The following is an 18,669-nucleotide window of genomic DNA, read 5'->3' as shown; positions in this document are numbered from 1 at the left end:
ACTTTCCCTACCTTTTCAAAAAATGAGCACGATGACCCCTCTAACGTACCAAAGTTTCAATGGAACATTTTTCGATGATGTCAACAGTTATATCTCTGGAATTATCAGTTTGGTCTTTAATAGCCTTCTGATTTATGCGATATCCAAAATTAAGACTTATACGAAGTCCGTGAGATTCTCTATGTATTCAATGGCACTGTTGAGATTGGCTTTTTCGATAACAATTGTGTTGACTTGTCCGGTGAGATTTTGACAATTTTTTTCTGTTTCATCTACTGGATTTGTGGGATGAGATTCTTTTTAAAATTAATTCACTTTGGGGTTTTTTGGTATTCGCAACAGAGTTTTATTAAAAAAGCGATGTGAATCTTCGAAAAATGGGGAGAAAATTCGACTTACTTACACTTACTTACTTACAACTAGCACCCAAAAAGCTATGTAACGATTACAGTAGCACGATGCGCCTTTAACTGCTTTTTCAGCCTCAGCGGTAAAAATCAATTTCAGAAATGTTATGTTTCACAAACTCATGATATCCCCATCTGTTTAAAGCTTCCTGATTGTATCAAGTATAACGTTCTCAGGCCATAATCTACTCCAAAAACATCAAATCCTTGTACATCATCAAGAATGGTTACAATTCTCCAACACCTCTCGGAAACACTTTCCTGTCTTTTTTTGTTGCTTTCATCGTGATGTCATGTAATGGACCAGCGGTACAATATTTGCAAGTGGCCAATTTGTTATCAAAGTGAGTTAAACTTTTTTTGATGGTTTCAGGGACTGAAAAAGTAGAAAGTTCTCTTTCGTGTTTCATTGTCGCCATGGAGTCATTGTGCAAAATTTGAAGTTATAAAAAATGGGCTCTAGCCTGAAATTCTGGTCCTTTAAAAAGCCTGATTTTCATACTAGAGCCCAAAAAGGTCATAATGGATAGTCTACTATAGTCGTTTTTGTTATGTTATTAGAAACTCACCTTTTTTTGTTTTTTCTTTCAGTTTCCGTTTGATGATAATTTGATGGTTTCTGTCAAAACCATGAAAGTTGTATAACACTCTAAGTTAAAAATTGAAGCATTTAAAAAACTATTTTGGTACTCTGTTAAACCTATGATCAGTTTCAAAACTTCGAAGTTCAATTTCAGGTGCTCTAAATTCGATAAAATCTTCCAGATCCTCACACAAAGAACTCAGCAAAACCATCTCCATAATGCCAATTGTTGTTGTCATTACATCCCTGATTCTCATATTCTTCGGATACATTCCTCCATTTTATGAAATCCACATCAGCAGTTTTCTACTGGAGAAGTTGGCTGAGCAGGGGAATACAGCGTTTCTCATTATCACTGTTCAATTGGTAAGTGAGTTTATACATAGTGACGGATTAACTGGTCTAAATATTGGCGTCGGGAAAAGTAGAAACTGAAACCGAAAAAATAATTCCAGACATTCGACTCAACCGATGAAAACTATCCATTCCAATTGTTTTCTCAAATTTGCACATTGTTCATTCTGATCATCATGTTTATTTCTATTCTGATAGTCGGAATTTGCTATTTTTACATTCGGAAGCAGATGAAGATTCGATTCTCGATTAGTTCAGTGTCCACGAAGTCACAGGAACAATTGAATATGGCCCTGTTATTGCAGGTTAGATTTAGTGATTTTATACATAGTGACGTATACGGATTGACTAATCTAAATATTGTCTTCTTGAAAAATAGAAGCTGAAACAGAGAAAAAAAAATCAGACATTCGACCCAGCCGATGAAAACTATTCATCCCAATTTTTTTCTCAAATTTGTAAAAAAAAATCAACTCCGATTTTTTTGGTACCGGTTTAATAAAAAAGATTCAACTTTGAATTTTAAACTACATATTAAATTTTACTTTTTCAAAAATGCAACATTTGACACGGAACCTCAAATATATCAATTCGTATCAAAGATAACGATGTATCTATAACAAACATTTCAGTTTATCCTCCCATTCATTACTATCCATATCCCATTCTACATCATTGTCATTCTTCCATTTTTCGGCATTGCCGGAAGAATTTTAGCTGATCGATTTCTTTATCTTTTCTGCTGGTGTCCAGCGATCAACCCGATTCTTGTAATCGTCATGGTTAAGGTAAATTGGTTCCAAAAACTAATTTTCTTCCAAAAAATCTAATTCTTTCAGAACATACAAGACCAGCTGGTTCCCAGAAAAATGTCTAAAAAATCAACAACAACTAATACAAAAATTAGCGGAGTAACTAGCAAAAGCAAATCTGTCAGGGTTTTCCATTTGGAATGAATAATCGTTGTGTATTTTTTTTGTTCTGGGAAATTAAGAATGTGTTGTAGATCTAAAGTCAGAGAACAATCCGCACCCAGAATCAAAGCTACTCAGAAATCCATCCACTCAAATGAAGCCCATGAAAAAGAGATTGTTTGTCATCAGATGCTCAAATATCAAACATCTAGACAAAAAATGACGTCATCTGATTATCAGAAAACACAGAATTTCTCATTATACCCAAACATCAAAAATGGTACTTTTTTCTGCATGTGCCAAAATGGATGAGTGTGTATTCTCATGCTCACAGACAAAAGCAAAATTTTGATAATCAAAGGTCTAAAATCAGAAATTGGGAATCTTAATCACCATAATATGATTCGCGCAGAGATGGAACACCTAATGATGAAATTTTCAACAATTGACGGTTAGGAAAAATTTGAAACTGTATAGAAAAATTGAAAAATGTAGGGATCTGCTGTTATCCTCCTCTATTTAATAGTTTAATCAGGTTCTTCAGGGGAAGCAAACAACAATTTTTGCCGAAAACTTGAAATGGATCAATTAAGAAGTTTCTCAATGAATATAAAAAGTTTTATTACCCTATATTGGATATCTGAAACAGAAAAATTGTAATTTTGAATACCGTTAAACCTGTATTAGAAAGGTCGACCTTTTTATTGTTCTATGGTACCTTCGGAGGGACCTTCAATTAGAGGGACCCTTTTATTTTCCTAGTCAGTTTTTTTTCGAAATTTTTCCCCGAAAGGTGATGTCTAGTTAAAAATTCATAAAAAGCTATCAATTTCACCAAAGCCGAGAACTGTTTCAATCAAAGAACAGTGTAACTTGAAACGTTTTCAATTTCAAATAACACAATTTCAAGGGGCACATCTATTACATCTGCCCTTTTAATACAGGTTTTACGATATTCCAATACTTCTTACTCACCATGCCTTATAAAAATTCCTTTAGCCAACTCCCACGAAATTTCACTAAAATCACAAACTACAAAACCAAACATCTTACGCCATTTCTAGGCACCCAAAAACATCCTGTCCGCCAGACGTCTACCTCCCCCACCGAATAATTTGAACTCGTGTCATAATGAACTCAAAACTCAAAAAATCAAAAAATAGTAGTCCTCTCGATCATCTGAACAACATCTGTCTTCATGATCTCATCTTCGTTCGAGCGGACATAAAGTGAAAGTTTTAGTTTTGATTCAAAACTTTTGAATTCTTGGTCAGACTCAAATATATTTTTCATTCGAATATTTCACTTTGAGATACCAAATGGCTTGGGTTTTTGATGATCCGAACTTCTATCAAAACTTCAATGATTCTTATTTTGGGGATGTTAACTTTTACACTGCATTTCTCATTTCAACTATATTCAACACCATCTTAATCAAAGTTGTTTCTAAAATTAAAATTTATAAGACTCCAGTAAGGTATTCAATGTACCTGATGGCACTTCTTCGAATACTGTTCTCAGCCAGTATTGCATTCACTTGTCCGGTAAAAAAAAATAAAGAAACGAGTGAAAATCATCAATATTTTCAGTCTATAATATATTCTCGAAACGCAAAAAATTTGTACATTCTGAAGAACGGCGTAAATTCTTTAAACTCATTTGGACATGTGTTTTTGGCTCTTTTTATGTCTTGTATGGTGATGGCATGCAGTGGGCCAGCTATACAATATATTCAAGTTTCCAATTTGTTGTCTTTGTGAGTTTTTTCAAAACGATCTGTTGCCATCAAGAGACGCAATGCATTACTGAAATTCTGCTCTGGATATATAAATTCGGAAACAGTGAATTTTCTATCAATCCATCTTTTCAATAAAGAAAGAACTGTTTTGAAGGGAGGACTCATACCAAAAATTTTAATACGCAGATTCACATAGCAATAAAAGATTAAAACAATTTGTAAACTTCGAAAAATCGCTTCAAATAGAAAAAGTTCCAATTCTCGTTCATTTCTAAAAAAATTGGTTTTCATTTTTTTTTTCTAAACTTCCACCAAAACTTTTCTTCAGCAGGCATGGAATAGCCATACTATTACTGTTCCCGTAGTCTAATACGTAGTCTTCTATTCAGAGCGATGTTTTCACTTATGCAGTCTTTGATGTGGATCTTACACAGTTTTTAACAATACCAGATGCTTAAAGAGTCATTTTCCAAGTTGCCACAAATACTCTAAAAGCTCGCCACTTTGACTAGCATTTTCAGCTTTAGTTTGGTTACTATGGAAGAGTTATAAAATGTTTACTGATAAAGTGTTTGTCATAGTATCACCAAGATTTTCCTAGTTTATAGATTTGTGACATTTCTTATAAGAACCGTGATAATTGAGCGGAGTAGTTACAGCAACTTTTTTCAATACTTGTTTCATATGCAACACTTTTTCAGTTACCATGTAAAAGGAATACAGCGACACATTTCCATAATTCCTGCATTTATTTCTCTGGCTTCTCTGGCTCTCATTTTCTTTGGATACATCCCTCCATCTTATAAAATCAGGATCAGCAGTTTAGTAGAAGCGGTTCTCGAGGAAGAAGGCGATACACCGTTTCTAATAATTACTGTTCGATTTGTGAGTTTTGAATCTGCAAAACCAACTAATTACTTTTAAACCCCCTTAGTGACATATTCACGACGAAACAGTAAGAAAATTTCAGACGTATGACTCCACTAAAACCGGGAACAACTTTCAAGTGCTGTCCCAAATATGCACGTTTTTCATTTTAACTATAATGTTTTCATCAATTTTTACTGTAATTTGGTGTACGGTGTATATACAGAAGCAGATGAAGATTCGGTTTATGGCTAGTTCAGCGTCGCAAAAGTCACAGGAGCAGTTGAACAAGGCCCTTCTACTGCAGGTAGGTGAAATCGGAAAATGGTGAAGTTCATTAATGTACTAGTTATTAGGATAGTTTGAGATCAGGAAATTCGATAAAAATCTGAAAAATTTACTGTCATAACTTTTATTTGGTTAAAACATAAAAATTATTAACAATTTCATTGTTTATTTTAACTCAAATTTCAGTTTATCCTTCCCTTCATAACCATCCACATTCCATTCTACATCGTCGTCGTTTTCCCATTTTTCGGTATCGCTTGGAGAACCTTTGCTGACCGAATATTTTTCCTTTTTTGTTGGTGTCCTGCTATGAATCCCATTTTTGTAATGTTACTAGTAAAGGTGGAGAAAATCGACAACATTTCAAAATCAATTTTTTCAGAAAATTCGCAACGAATTATTCACATGTGAGAGGACGAAGACAAGTCAAGCGCAAACTCGTTCGGCTATTGTGGTAGTCAGCACGTGAATTGTCTTGGAAATGAGAATGAAACTTCATAGACAATGACAATGGTTGAATTTCAAAACTTGAAAATTTAACTTGTGGACGCAACGGTTGAGGTGCCGTTCTAGCAATTGTCGTTTTCAAATGAGCAATTGTCTTTTTCAAATGAAAATAAATGATAAATGTGACATCGTGTGTGAATCTGTTTCATCATGTTTAATTGTAAGTAAAAAGAAATTGATTTATTTGTTGTATTTCCACCAAGATTAAGGAATCTAGATCTCGAAATAAAATCGATAATTGATACATTTTCGCTCTGGCTATTCTAGTCAGTTGGACGCTTCTTTTTCTATTGATTTTTTGTTTCAACTCTTCCAAAAATGTTCATTTTTCACAATTTTCAACAATAGTTGAATAGACAAAGTGAACGAACCAAACAATTTTCCAAAAGTTTGTCGAAATGACCCGGAAAATTACCCTAACACTTTGAATAAACATCGCCTTAACAATAAATCCAGAGAATGTGATAATCGAGGATTCGTAAAACATCTAAAATCGTCTCTTTCTAACCTGGTGAAAGTACTGAAAATCAAAACCTTCAGATGTAGTGGGGTTTGTTTTACTTCAAAATTTTTGAAGTAATTCTAGCCACTATTACTGGTCTCTTATAGAAAAAACAAACAAATGTGTCATCATGTTTAAATATATATTTCATCATTTTTAAGTAAATGTACTTGCTATTATTGGTTTATCAGCTGGCTGGTAGTCTGAGGAAGAACGAAAATATTTTTTGAACCCAGAAACTTTTTTTTTCGAAAAACTCGGAACGAATTATTCACATGTGAAAGCACTGGGACAAGTCAAGCACCCACTCCATCTTTCGTTGTAGTAATCAACATGTGAACTGTCTCGGAAATGACCATCACAACAATTTTTTTAGACAAAGACTTATAGTAAACAAGTTCAATTTCACAACTTTTACGACTCGTCATTTCCTCTGACTGATAAGGACTACTTGCTCATTGTTTAAATCTATATAATATGCTGACAATAACAGTTGCCAATTCAATTGCCACACCAAACATAATGAATCTAGATCTTGAAATCGAATCTGTTGAATCTGCTGACTTCTATCCAGTCAGAACCAATCCTAAACTTCGTGAGTTTTCTTATCTTTTACTTTTCCTAGATGACTCATTTTCCAGCAATTTTTACAATCGTCGCCACTATCATCTTGCTTCCGCTCTCTGCATTTTTTATAATTCTTGGATCCTTTACCCTGGAAAGATGCTCCATGGAACATTATCTTCCAATCTGGATGATTCTTCTGGGCACTTTCTTGGCTATCGACAGAGCTTTCGCTTGGATTTTCGAGCTAAATCTCTACTTTTTTATGAAGGACAATACGAAACCAGTTGAGGAGCTAGAAATGTTAAATGAGTGGGAATTCAAAAAATCTGGTCTAGAATTACGGGTATCCAATTATACACCGGTCACAGTATGCGGTTTACTGTTTTTGTAAGCTTCCAAGTTAGAAAATTGTCAATAAAAACGCTTATTTTCAGTTCTTTCGTTGGGACATATTTCCTTCAAAATGTGTGGTACATTCCGGAATCTGGAGATTGCAATGACCTACTTATCCTAACTTCAATCATCTTCTGTTCAATAATTCTTCTTCCTTGCTTTCTCGGACTAATTTTCCTGTTTATATATTGGATTTTTCTGTGGCTCTTGTCATGTTTTTTTGCTTGATAATAAAAGAATTTTGCAAGACAGCGCTCACGACCACCATCACCTCCTCCGTCGCTCCCCCTCTCTCACCACAAGATAACCGCCAACTGGTTCCCTGTTCTCTCGGCCTGCTTAGTATAGTGGTTACACAGGTAAAGGGGGGCTGCTGAAAAACTGCTAAATGACAGCTGAAGGGGCGCAAACTGGCGAATGACTGCTAGTCGGCAGCCGAAGGAGAACTGACTGGCCGTCGACGGACAGTCGACGGACAGTCGGAACCCGTTGGAAAACAGACTTGAAGGTTTTGATTGGAAATAATTCAGAAAGCAATTTCTCATACCCAAACTAGATTATAAGAAATGATAGAAACTTATTTTCCTCAAGTAGGACCACCTCAAAAAATAGGTTGTTGAACGACTGCTCAATGACAGTCGAAGAGGCGCTGACTGGTCATTGACCGGTGGTTGGCAGGCCAAATTTCATCAGAATGGAAAATTTTGTTGAAAAAGACTTTTCTCTTGAAAAAGAATAAAAGCCATAGAGGGATCTGGAAATCTAAAAAATGTGTTGTTAGAAGCATTTATACGAAAATTAGAATCTGAGGCGCGGTTGGTGAAAAACGGCTAAATGACAGTCGAAGAGGCGCTGACTGGTGGATGACGGCTGAAAAAAGAACGCTGTAAACTGAATTTCGGAATGTTCCTGGGTATCCATCTAAAAGCATATTTTCTTTTTTTGTTCATTTTTCTGTTCCAAGATCGCAACTCGAGTTGTAATTTCATGATAATAACTCTCCGTTCAAAGCACATGTTTTCGGTCATATTTTTCGAGTTTTCTGAAGATTTTCGACCAGAATTTGTTTTTCGAAAAAGGTTGTACGATTTTTGTTTGAAATTTCTATTTTCTTTCTGGTTTTTTAACAAAAATCTCGACAATTTGTTTTCAATTGCCGTTTTAACGGCGAGACTTGGAATATCAGTTCGCAACGACACTCCGAAATCCCGCCTGCGCCTTGTTTAGCGGCACAAGTCTTTACCAATTTTTCGTCTAATTTACACAGTTTTTTCGCTTTTCGAAGTGTTTTCTATTGAATTTCGGGAATTTTTCGCTAAAATTGACCAATTGATGACTTTAAAAATAATTGAAATCATTCGCGCACTTTCGTTTTGCGAGTTTATCGTCAAAAAATGCAAAAACTGCTGAAAAATCTTTTCGACAAAAGTTTCGAAGATTTCGGCGGCTTTTGCTTCGGAGATTAACAAATACAGGTTTTCATAAGTTTTTTCACGGTAAGTTGGGTAAGTTTTCATACTCTCCGAAGCAAAAATCATCAAAATCTCCGAGCCTATCGCGTTATCGAATTTTCGCATCACCGACGCTTAGCAGGTTTCGCAAGAGTGAAGTTTTCAAAGTAACGACATATCAAAATTTGACGATCTGTGTAGTTAAAAATATTTAAAAACTTTTTGTAGCTTTTGCGAAACTTCACACTTGCGAAGCGGCGCTCTTTTGAAGCACATGTTTTAAAAATTCCGCGTAGCTTGAAAACCTAAAGATTTTTTCCACCAAATATCAGTTTTCGTGCTCAAACTAATCCGTGTTTTACTTATTCTGAAAGAAACTTATAAAAATAGCGAAAAATACTGTTCAATGAGAGAAATGCTGAAAAGCGGAAGAAGTGGAAATCGAGAAACGAAGAAGGGAAAGAGAACGAAAGGAACGAAAAAAACGGATTTTAAAGTTGGAATTTTGCGAAAACACACAGAAAAAAAATCGAAGTTATGTTCCTTATAGAACTTGTAATTTCTAATGTGTTTTCTCTCATTCCACTTATAAAAATGCAATTCTAAAATAATTGGAGTTATTTTTTCAATACAATCCACAGAAACTATTAGTTTAATAAAGAATTTATATTGTTTATCACCTGTTTAATGATGAACTGTCAAGAAAGCGCTATCATTTTTGACGGCCCGTCTTCGAGGCGCAAATCGTTGCAAACGGACCGTCGGCGGCGCGCGATTCGACTGCCGACTGTTCGCTTTTCGGCAGTCCGCGCCCGCCAGACGGGCCGTTTTTCGGCAGTCCCCCTCTACCTGTGTAGTACTCCACGTTGTGGCCGTGGCGACGCTGGTTCGATTCCAGCAGCAGGCATGGTTTTTTGTTTTCTTTTAAATAATTTATTTGAATGCGTAGATTTATTAAATATTGGAAAACCGCAAATTAAAAAAAAATAATGCCAGGAATTACTGAGTTGTTTCTTCGATTTTTATCTTCCTGTACTCCAGAAATACAATTTCTACACGATCGAGTATCTTCCTGAGCAACGATTGGCTGATTCCCGAATCACGTTTCACTCTTTTTGGAACGTATTGCATGGCAAGCAATGCTTCTCCGTCGATTTTGTTCTTTTCGAGCCAGATAAAAAAATCTGGGCAATCGTTAACACTAATGAAAGTAGTCATCCACAATTCAACGTCGAGTTGCTGTAAAATTTCGAAACTCTAACTTTTCAAAATTGTTTTAAAGGAGGCCAGACACCAAAAAAAAAAGTTTTCCTGATATTTTGCATAGAGAACCCATATGAGGGGTTGAACTCATGACAGGCAGCTCAGGGGTACAGCGCTGCTACCGGCTGAGCTACGGGGGCGCGAAGGCGCCTGACGACCGATGGTCTACATAAGCGCGGCGCGATTTCGTCCCCCGAACTGTCCCCCGAAATTTTTGCTGTCTCGCCTCCTTTAAAACTTACATCCCATTCCCTCATGTTGAAAGTTCTTCCAGGTGGTGGGAAGACTGTTGGCGTGGCTTTTAGCGGTGGTGGGGACATCGTCGATGAGCTTGCGTTATTCATTCTGAAAAATTAACTGCTTAAAGTCTATCTTTTTCAAGATTCAAAGATATAAAATGGAAAATAACCAAGTCAAAAAAACAATGAAGAGAAATTATCACAAATTCAGTATTTATTCAAATCAGCATAAAATGATATTTACTTTTGGATACTTAGATTTTTCGGGGTGCTAATTTCTAATAAATGTTTTAGTGATGGTGGAGGTGGTAGTCGTACTTCTGGTGGTGGTCCTTTAAGCACTAATTTTCCATGTCCAACAATCAATTCAAGATCTCCTTCGGATATTCCAAGTGTCATGTGTGATACCGAGTCGTTAATAATTGCACAGAGCACATCTCCGTCTAGGTAAAGCTCCTTTAATGCGATGTATGTCTCGGTGTGTTGAGTCACCGGCATGAATATTGTCATCCACCGGAAGACGTCATTTTTCTGGAAATAAAAGAATTTGAGATTTTTTCATTTCTTTTTCTGATTTTTACTGTTTTGGGAAGCATGTTTGCATTTCATTTTTTTTCCTTGAAATTCCCACAGAAACCAAATGTTTTGTGTGAATATTCAAGTCTCTGGACGCCAACGTATTGAGCTCAATCTAATATGAATTGAACAGGAATTTTCTCCCTTTAATTTTTGTTAGAATTCTGAAGGTATGTAGGGCAATACAAAGTTTCGTGCATAGCGTTCAAAGTTGGAAATGCGGTAGTTCAGCCGGTAGTGACGCCTGACCTCTAGATTTTTTTCCGCGAGACAATTGCCTCAAGGCGATTTTTTCGGCAAAATTTCGAATATTTATTTTTTTGATATCCCGAAACCTATAAATAAAAATTTTCCGGATGACTTTTTAATACGAATTTGGATCCTGAAATTTTGAAAGAGCATTGGATTGGCAGCTAAAGCGCTTTTGAGGGTATAAAATTCGCGAAAAGAGTCCCTGTATTGCACGAAGATGGGTAGACAATGGGTCCTCAATCAGGCCACAGCTGGCAGAAGGAGTGCCGTGTGAATGGGTAACCCGAGGGAAATCAATTGACAGAACAAATCGATCAGAAAAAAACTGAGCCCGTTTTTGTAAAAAAGAAACTTACGGTCCACAGAGTCATATCGTAAGACTTTCCTGGCGGTAGGTACACTCTGAATCGGTAATCTGGAGTCGGTGATCGACTTGTTGATGGTTCAATTGGCCGACCACAAAAATCCATGCTTCTGAAAAAATTAGCTTGGCTATTTTTGAACAAAAATCGAAAAAAAACGAGAACACATGAACTAAAATTGGTTTACACTTCAATGGTCAACAAGAGTTCAAATTGATGAAAAACAGAGAAAGGGAATCGGAGAAGACGAAAGAAAAAGAAGAGTCAGCTAAAGAGAAAAAGACAGCCAGTGTCTAACGATGAGAGAGTGTATGGCACATCGGAGACGCAGACATAGAGAAGTGAAATAGCAGAGAAGGTGTCGTGAAAGGGCAGCAGAAGAGGATGAAGAGTAGGAAAGAATCCATCAGCGTGTGTGTGAAGGAAAAAAAGAACACTGGAAATCTAACGTAGTCGTTTTTAACCTAGGAAGTGGATACGGGCGGTGCAAGAAGAGAAAAGGCAAAGCTAGTGAACACTACGTTTGTGTACTGCTGAAAGACTTTCAGCAGTGATACACATAAACATTTATTAAGTTCATAAGTTTTAGAAATGCAATTAGATTTATTGCTGTTTCTGATTCCAGAGTTAAAAATTTCATAGTTTGAAGTATTGAAGATCTAGCGCTATCTCAAATATTCAATTTCGCAATGCCTTGTTCAATGAATCATTTTCATTTTTCATTAATGTTTCAAAAAATCCATAAAGTAGGTTCACCTAAATGAGAATGTTCGTTCTCAATTCAAAATGAAAAAGTAAAATGAAAACATGAATTATGAACAACAACTGCCAGCCGCTTCACTTTCCTCTACTGTCATCATTGGTCCCAGAAAGAAGTATCCAGTTGCGTGACCTAAACTTTCTAATTTTCAAAAAATTTCAGACTTCAATCTTCAAACCTGCAAGAAGTGACAGAAATATTGGCCAATTGTAAGTCATGGAGACAAGCATTAAGGAATAGTCGACAAAGTGTTGAATGAAAATCAAAATTGAAGAGGCAAAGTGACTTTTGACGAGAAGAGAATCACGAGTGAATCTGGAAATAGGAGACTTCAGTTTCAGAATATTGGTGTAATTTGGGGAACTTTTCGAGGTGTGCTACCAAGTTCAAAGTTTTTTTTACGAATTTCTATTTCACGAATTCTAGAAAAGATCAACTTACGGTGCCAAATTCACAGTTTTAGCATTCAGTGGTCTTGTTTCCGGAATATTCCAGAGTCCATCTTCTTCTGTGGAACAGCAACAATCGACTTTCTGAAATTACAAAGAAAAATTAAAACGAACTTCTAAATTTTCAAAAGTTATTTTTGATGACATTGAAACAGAATTTTTGTTTCATTTTCTGTCAGGTTTTCCGAGACTAAATTATATTAGGGTTTTGATTTTTGTTAGTTTTTTTTTTTGAAAATCCCAGGTATTTCTATCAAATCGATTTTAAGTCTCCTTAGCTGATAAAATGATAAAATATTGGAACAGTTAAAAAATTCCGAAACTGAAAATGTTTAGTATCTCTTTCGAACTGATACGCCTTCGACTTTGAGCTTAATTATCTCAATTTCTAAAAGAGATATCAAAAGCTGCAATCTATAAACGTTTTGGTGATATTTTGACAAATGTTTTAAGTTGACAGGTTTTCATTTCTCTTAAAAGAAGTGAGATAAACGACGCAATTATGTTATGCTCTATTATAGCATTTCGGGATTTTTGAAACCGTGTGGAAAGAAATACTGAGATTTTCAAAATTTTGAACATTTTTAACTGTTTCATTATCTTCACAATTTTTCCAAAAAAATTTTAAAGTATTGGTTTTTACTCACTTTCTCCTCCTCGACCTTCTTCCCCACCAATCGCATTCTTCCAAACTTCAACACTTCCAGCGCAAAAGCTATTAAAAAGATTCCAATACATGAGAAAACATAAGCCGTTGTGTTCATTGGCTTCCATTCTCGGAATAGAATCGGCTCTTCGATTCGGAAATGGAAGAACATTTCCATCATCATGTGCATCATTCTGGAACAATCTGAAAGGGTTGGGAGAAAAAATTCGAATCACTTTTATAGATATCATGAATCAAACATGTTGGTTATGAAACAGAAACTAACTTTTATAAAAATTCTTTATTCTATTCACTTTTCCCGCCAAAAATCAAAAATCCAATAGCCAATCCAAAAACGACCGCCAATCCCAACCAAATGGAGAATGTCATGAAAATGAGCATAAGACAGTAGCTGAAGCCAAGTTGAACGAAAAATAGGAACGTTTGGACAAAGTGCATTGTAGAGAACAGGCGGGAGAGATAGCTGGAAAAGTATGCCATGTTTTTAATTTTTTCTGATTCAATGCGTTTTCAGTTTTTTGAGAGGATGATATTTTATTGGTTATTGGTACAAAATATCACTATTTGGAATATGCCTTACTTACACTTTGAGCTCAATTATCTCAATTTCTATGATATAACTAAAAAATGGTACAATTGATTTTCGACGTAATCGGGTAATGAAACTGTTAAAAATCGTCCAAATAGGGCGAAAAAAGCGTTACGAAATTGATATACGGTATTGTTTGAGAATGTTTTTGAAGAATTTTTTCAACAAAAAAAATACCAGACAAGCAACATTCCCGTTAACCAATTTCGAGAAAATTCACAACACTCAGAAAACAATAATATTTGGAAAAAAACCCGGCAAAATGGAATCCCCAATTTTCTAACCTCGCCTTTTTACTCGCCGGTTGCCTCTTTTGAATCAATCTTCTTGTAAATTTGATCAATTCCAGAACTACCCCAGCAATCGCTACCAGTATACACGCCCAGACCATTGCTGAAAAATTCATCAAAGTCCATGGGCCCATCCTCCAAGTAACTCACTTCCAGCACTGGTGATATTCCACGTGGAAAATAATACAGTATCCTGAGGTTTTGTATGGAACCACATCCACATGAATGGTCCCTTATTCATGTCCATATCCATATCATTTGATATGTGATGATTCATTTTTTGAACCTGAAACCAAAAAAAGAGTTCAAGTGACCAAAGTAAAACAAATAAATAGGAATTGGAGAGCAAAAAATTTAAGAGCAATGATGCAAATCAATTCGTCTAGCAATCAGTTAAAACTGAATGAACAATGCTCTATTGAGGGCGTAGAAATTGATAAGATGATGTTAGAAATGGTGATAAGTAATTTCACTGCGGAAATAGGAGGAGAGAGGAAGAGATACAGTAATCAAAATCGTGTAAGAAACACTTTTTCAAAAAAAAGCTGCATAGAGATCGGTTACAAGAACGGTAATATTTTCAACCGTAACAAAATGTCCGAGGTGTCAAAAATAACAGCAGTTTCAAAAATGTTTCTTTAGGGTAAGAAAATTAATGAGAATTTTCATTTCTCTTTATTCCATTTATACTTTAAAGTTTTCGAATGAAAAAGTACTGGTTTTTCGAAGGGGGGGGGGGGGGAAGACAGGAGATGATTCGGAATTCTTATTTTGGGTTGTCTGAATTTTTATATTTCGAGCAATATTCAAAACTTTTCATTGATCATAAAATTAAAAACTTCAAACAAAAAAATAAGACAAATTTATAATCAAGTCTTGGAAAAATTGGAGTTTAGACGGATGAACTTTTTCCTAAATTTCTAGAAAATGAAAAAAATGTATGTTTCAATAATATTATCAATAATTTTCGAACAATCGGAAATTCGTTTCCAATCCAAAAGCTTGTAATTTCAGAAAGTCGATTGCAGCTGTTCCACAGAGTAGGGGGACCTTTTTTCTTCTGTCTAGAATTTAGCTATCAGTTGAGCTACAAAGATTTTCAGTTTCAAATTTGGGGTATAACTTCGAAATTCGTTTGTTTATCTTGTTCATACTCTTTTCAAAATGTATATAAAAATGATGCAGTCCTCCGGTTCTCGAATGAAGCTTAAAATTCTTTAAAAGAAATATGACAGAAATCAAACAAACAATTGAATCATGACCAAAACCAAACTTTATGAAATTAATTTCTATTTTACAAGGTTATTATGGTCTGTGATGATGAGCTAAAAGATTTAGAGATGGTGCTGCCACCGACACAGCTACACGATTGTATCAGGCTTTTGGACGGCGTACATAAAACGGATACGATGGAAAAAAATCATAGCAGGAAAGTTTTTATTAAAAAATGTGGTTAATTCTATTTTAAAGTTCAACGAATCTATCCTTATAATTATTTCATTTTTCGGGAGTTTTTTCACTATATTAGCTTATATTTTCGACTTGTTTCATTGGGAAATCACTGGAAAATTAATAAAGGAATTCAGAGAACTTGAGTATTTTTCAGCTACGGTATTTTTAGTTCTTGGACCCTTCGAGTTTTACGGTAATTGCTGCTGAAATTCAATTTTTTTTGCTTTTCATTCATGTTATGGCAAATGTGGTTGAACGATCGGTAGGATGAGAAAGAGCGAAATATCAATCGAAACAAATCTTTATTAATTTTATGAAACAGAACAAATAAAAAACTAAATTCGAAAGTCAAATTGAAATTCCTGTTCTCGAAGCGAAAATAAAGTGACCAATAGCCAAACCAAGACAAAGTGACAAACAGATGTAGACCTGAAATATTATAAATTCTTTAAAAATTATAGTTTTGTGTTATACCCACCGAGAAAACCATATAGACATTCATAAGAATATAGGCCAGACAGAGTTGCCAAAAGTGGTAGCAGCAGTCGATGACATGGCGTTTCCAGAAGCTGAAAATCTTTTTTCTTGTTTCAAGAATGACGAAAGTTTGGAGAGAATTTTGAAGTGGTGTTCTCATGCTGTAGTTTTACTTACTTCAATTTCAAATCCAGATTCTCCTGATGGCTCTTAATATGTTCCCCAGTAGCCCATCTAGCGTATTTCAAGGCTTCCAGACAAATTCCAGCAGCGGCAATCACGAAACATGTCCATACCATAGCTAAAAACAATAAAATTAAAGTTAAGAAGATAAAAAGTACAGACTCACTTCCAGCATCAAAAACAGTCCAGCTTTTGAAAAGTACAGTATCCTCAACCTCCACATGGTACCACATCCACATTTTGTGTCTTTTGGCAACCGGTCCAGCCATTGTAGTCATGTTCATCATATTCATGCCGTGATGAGTCGACATCTCCATCATCATTGCTGAAAAGGGATTAATTTGAGAAACCATCTTTGCTACAAAGAAACAAATAAAATATTCTCTATCAGGATGATAAAAGTTGATAAAAAATAGCAAAAATTGATCTGATGAACTTGAGTATAAACCATAGCGTATAAACCATAAAGACAGCTTTGAGCACAAAACCATGATGCAAATTTTTTTATTCGAATCGAGAAGCAAAAAGATGTTAAGAGAGTTGGCTGTCGGTGATAAGAAAACGATTTTGTGTGTGTTGGCGCATCATATCATATTTATAAATAAATAATACATGTCAAGCAGTACGTGTCAAAGACACTGGAAGGTTGGGTAGTCTCCTTGAACCAACAGCTTTCTCATGAGGGATGGCTTGAAATATTTCGGGACCTATGGATTAATAAATTATGCACGTAAAACATTAAATACCAGCAAGCGGGTGCGCCTTCGGCGCGATTCAATCAATTTTTTTAAAATGTTCGTCGCTTCGTTTCTCACTTTTTCCAAATATAAGGGTCACGTAAATATATATATATTTTTCAATTTTTTCAAAAGTCCACAGACGGACACGAGGATGGACAGACGCCTCTAGCGTTTTATATATAAGGAAGATTTGCTCCATAGCGAAAGAAGTTTTTTTTAAACTTACTCACTCAATAGGGGTTTCGGACTTTGTCAAAAATTGTAAAGAAATGGAAACAGGGAATTATTTTCAAAGATTTTTCTGGAGGGAAGACTGTAGATTTTTTTTTCGGTTTTCACAAAGTGCGTTGCTAGCGTGCTTTTATCCCCTCAGCTTGTGTCACCTCAGCTTGCGCCACAGTAGCTGAGCCGGTACCCGGATCCAGGTCACCAGGATCCAGGTCACCCGGATCAAGGTCACCCGGTCACCCGGATCACCCGGTCACCCAGGTCACCCGGATCAAGGTCCCGCGGTTACCCGGATCTAGGTCACCCGGATCCAGGTCACCCGGATCCAGGTCCCGCGGCCACCCGGATCAAGGACACCCGGATCAAGGCCACCCGGATCCAGGTCACCCGGATCCAGGCCACCCGGTCAGGGTTACCCAGATCCAGGTCACCCGGTCATGGTCACCGGATTCAGGTCACCCGGATCCAGGTGTCGCGGTCACCCGGATCAAGGCCACCCGGATCCAGGTCACCCGGATACAGGCCACCGGGATCCAGGCCACCCGGATCCAGGCCACCCGGTCAGGGTTACCCGGATCCAGGTCACCCGGCCATGGTCACTGGATCCAGGTCACCCGGATCAAGGTCCCGCGGTTACCTGGATCAGGGCCACCCGGATCCAGGTCACCCGGATCCAGGTCACCCGGATCCAGGTCACCCGGATACAGGCCACCGGGATCCAGGCCACCCGGATCCAGGTCACCAGGTTAGAGTCACCCGGATCCAGGTCACCGGTATAGTTAGCGTTGTCGCCATTCCTTGGTTCTTCATCTTATTCATTATCTCTTGAGGAAAAACTTCTGATTTTGGGATGTATCCCAAACAGACAAGAGCAAGTGCAGGGATCCCAATTGAGATTGGGATCAGGAAAATTCCGAAATTCGCATCTTGTTTCGAGGTTCTGAAAAAGGGAGTTTTCATGGAATTTTTTGGAAGGATAGTGTGCATTTTTGCGTGGCGGTGAACAGAGATCGGTGTTCACACATTTCATTTTTTATGTGACTATCGCTGAACTTGCCATAGGTTGCATAGCGCTGACCGCGTAGCTCATCGGGTAGCTGTGCTTGTGATGAAAGGGCCCCATAAGCCAATTTATTTCGGGTCCCGTCAAAGATATAACTTTTAAACTCGTAAATTATTCATCACAATATCAAAGGTTTTTTGTCAGTTGACACATTTTTGATATCTTGCCTAGAAATTGGGGAACTGATCTCAAACTTGTCAGTGTGGAGGGCCCTTTTATTACAGCTTTTACGATATTTTGAAGAATTGAGGAATCATAGAGAAATGATGTCACAAACTCACGCTTTTAAAATAGTCTTCACTTGTGAAACTTGAAACTGTAATTTCATTCAGTTTCTATTCCCACTTTTCACCATTCATTTACCATTTTATATAACTTTTATGATTCCATTTTTCAATCGGGACATTGATTTTCTAACTGATAACATATTATATTTATGTGCGTGGTGTCCAGCAATCAATCCAATTATTGTTATGGTTATGGTCAAGGTGAGAGTCGGAAGTGGATT

General features: G+C 36.5%; 8 protein-coding genes across 8 annotated transcripts in view; 4 read left to right on the top strand and 4 right to left on the bottom strand.

Annotated features, from left to right (window-relative positions):
- Positions 1–22: 22 nt before the first annotated feature.
- On the top strand, positions 23–2,300 carry CBG20072 (the record flags this gene model as incomplete). Its single annotated transcript, XM_002633926.2, has 6 exons — positions 23–241; positions 585–751; positions 1,173–1,356; positions 1,446–1,649; positions 1,977–2,132; positions 2,184–2,300. 6 exons carry the CDS (start codon positions 23–25, stop codon positions 2,298–2,300), a joined length of 1,047 nt encoding a protein of 348 aa, XP_002633972.2.
- A 1,277-nt stretch (positions 2,301–3,577) lies between these two features.
- CBG20073 lies at positions 3,578–5,562 on the top strand (the record flags this gene model as incomplete). The annotated part of the gene is made up of 5 exons (XM_045235270.1): positions 3,578–3,802; positions 3,848–4,014; positions 4,698–4,881; positions 4,967–5,170; positions 5,338–5,562. The coding sequence occupies 5 exons, from the start codon at positions 3,578–3,580 to the stop codon at positions 5,560–5,562; spliced, it is 1,005 nt and encodes a 334-aa protein (XP_045096946.1).
- A 1,223-nt stretch (positions 5,563–6,785) lies between these two features.
- Positions 6,786–7,348, top strand: CBG26430 (the record flags this gene model as incomplete). The annotated part of the gene is made up of 2 exons (XM_045235269.1): positions 6,786–7,114; positions 7,162–7,348. 2 exons carry the CDS (start codon positions 6,786–6,788, stop codon positions 7,346–7,348), a joined length of 516 nt encoding a protein of 171 aa, XP_045100301.1.
- Positions 7,349–9,570: 2,222 nt separating this feature from the next.
- On the bottom strand, positions 9,571–11,371 carry CBG20076 (the record flags this gene model as incomplete). Its single annotated transcript, XM_002633928.2, has 4 exons — positions 9,571–9,810; positions 10,077–10,179; positions 10,318–10,604; positions 11,258–11,371. 4 exons carry the CDS (start codon positions 11,369–11,371, stop codon positions 9,571–9,573), a joined length of 744 nt encoding a protein of 247 aa, XP_002633974.2.
- A 704-nt stretch (positions 11,372–12,075) lies between these two features.
- Positions 12,076–13,308, bottom strand: CBG20077 (the record flags this gene model as incomplete). The annotated part of the gene is made up of 4 exons (XM_002633929.2): positions 12,076–12,155; positions 12,202–12,338; positions 12,465–12,556; positions 13,120–13,308. The coding sequence occupies 4 exons, from the start codon at positions 13,306–13,308 to the stop codon at positions 12,076–12,078; spliced, it is 498 nt and encodes a 165-aa protein (XP_002633975.2).
- Positions 13,309–13,424: 116 nt separating this feature from the next.
- Positions 13,425–14,295, bottom strand: CBG20078 (the record flags this gene model as incomplete). The annotated part of the gene is made up of 3 exons (XM_002633930.2): positions 13,425–13,602; positions 14,013–14,121; positions 14,169–14,295. The coding sequence occupies 3 exons, from the start codon at positions 14,293–14,295 to the stop codon at positions 13,425–13,427; spliced, it is 414 nt and encodes a 137-aa protein (XP_002633976.2).
- Positions 14,296–15,818: 1,523 nt separating this feature from the next.
- Positions 15,819–18,669, bottom strand: part of CBG20079 — a gene marked incomplete at both ends in the record, with an annotated part of 21,527 nt that continues 18,676 nt past the window's right edge. Inside the window, 4 exons of the mRNA XM_045235266.1 lie at positions 15,819–15,899; positions 15,949–16,081; positions 16,125–16,248; positions 16,297–16,488. Coding sequence (XP_045096947.1) covers positions 15,819–15,899; positions 15,949–16,081; positions 16,125–16,248; positions 16,297–16,488 — 530 coding nt within the window. The remainder of the gene's footprint in view (positions 15,900–15,948; positions 16,082–16,124; positions 16,249–16,296; positions 16,489–18,669) is intronic.
- Positions 18,635–18,669, top strand: part of CBG20080 — a gene marked incomplete at both ends in the record, with an annotated part of 2,532 nt that continues 2,497 nt past the window's right edge. Inside the window, one exon of the mRNA XM_045235268.1 lies at positions 18,635–18,649. Coding sequence (XP_045096948.1) covers positions 18,635–18,649 — 15 coding nt within the window. The remainder of the gene's footprint in view (positions 18,650–18,669) is intronic.

This window comes from Caenorhabditis briggsae (assembly GCF_000004555.2).
Source record: "Caenorhabditis briggsae complete genome, chrIV, whole genome shotgun sequence".
Lineage (NCBI taxonomy): Eukaryota > Metazoa > Nematoda > Chromadorea > Rhabditida > Rhabditidae > Caenorhabditis > Caenorhabditis briggsae.
Note: the sequence above shows the minus strand (reverse complement) of the source record. Positions and strands in the feature narration are given on the sequence as shown.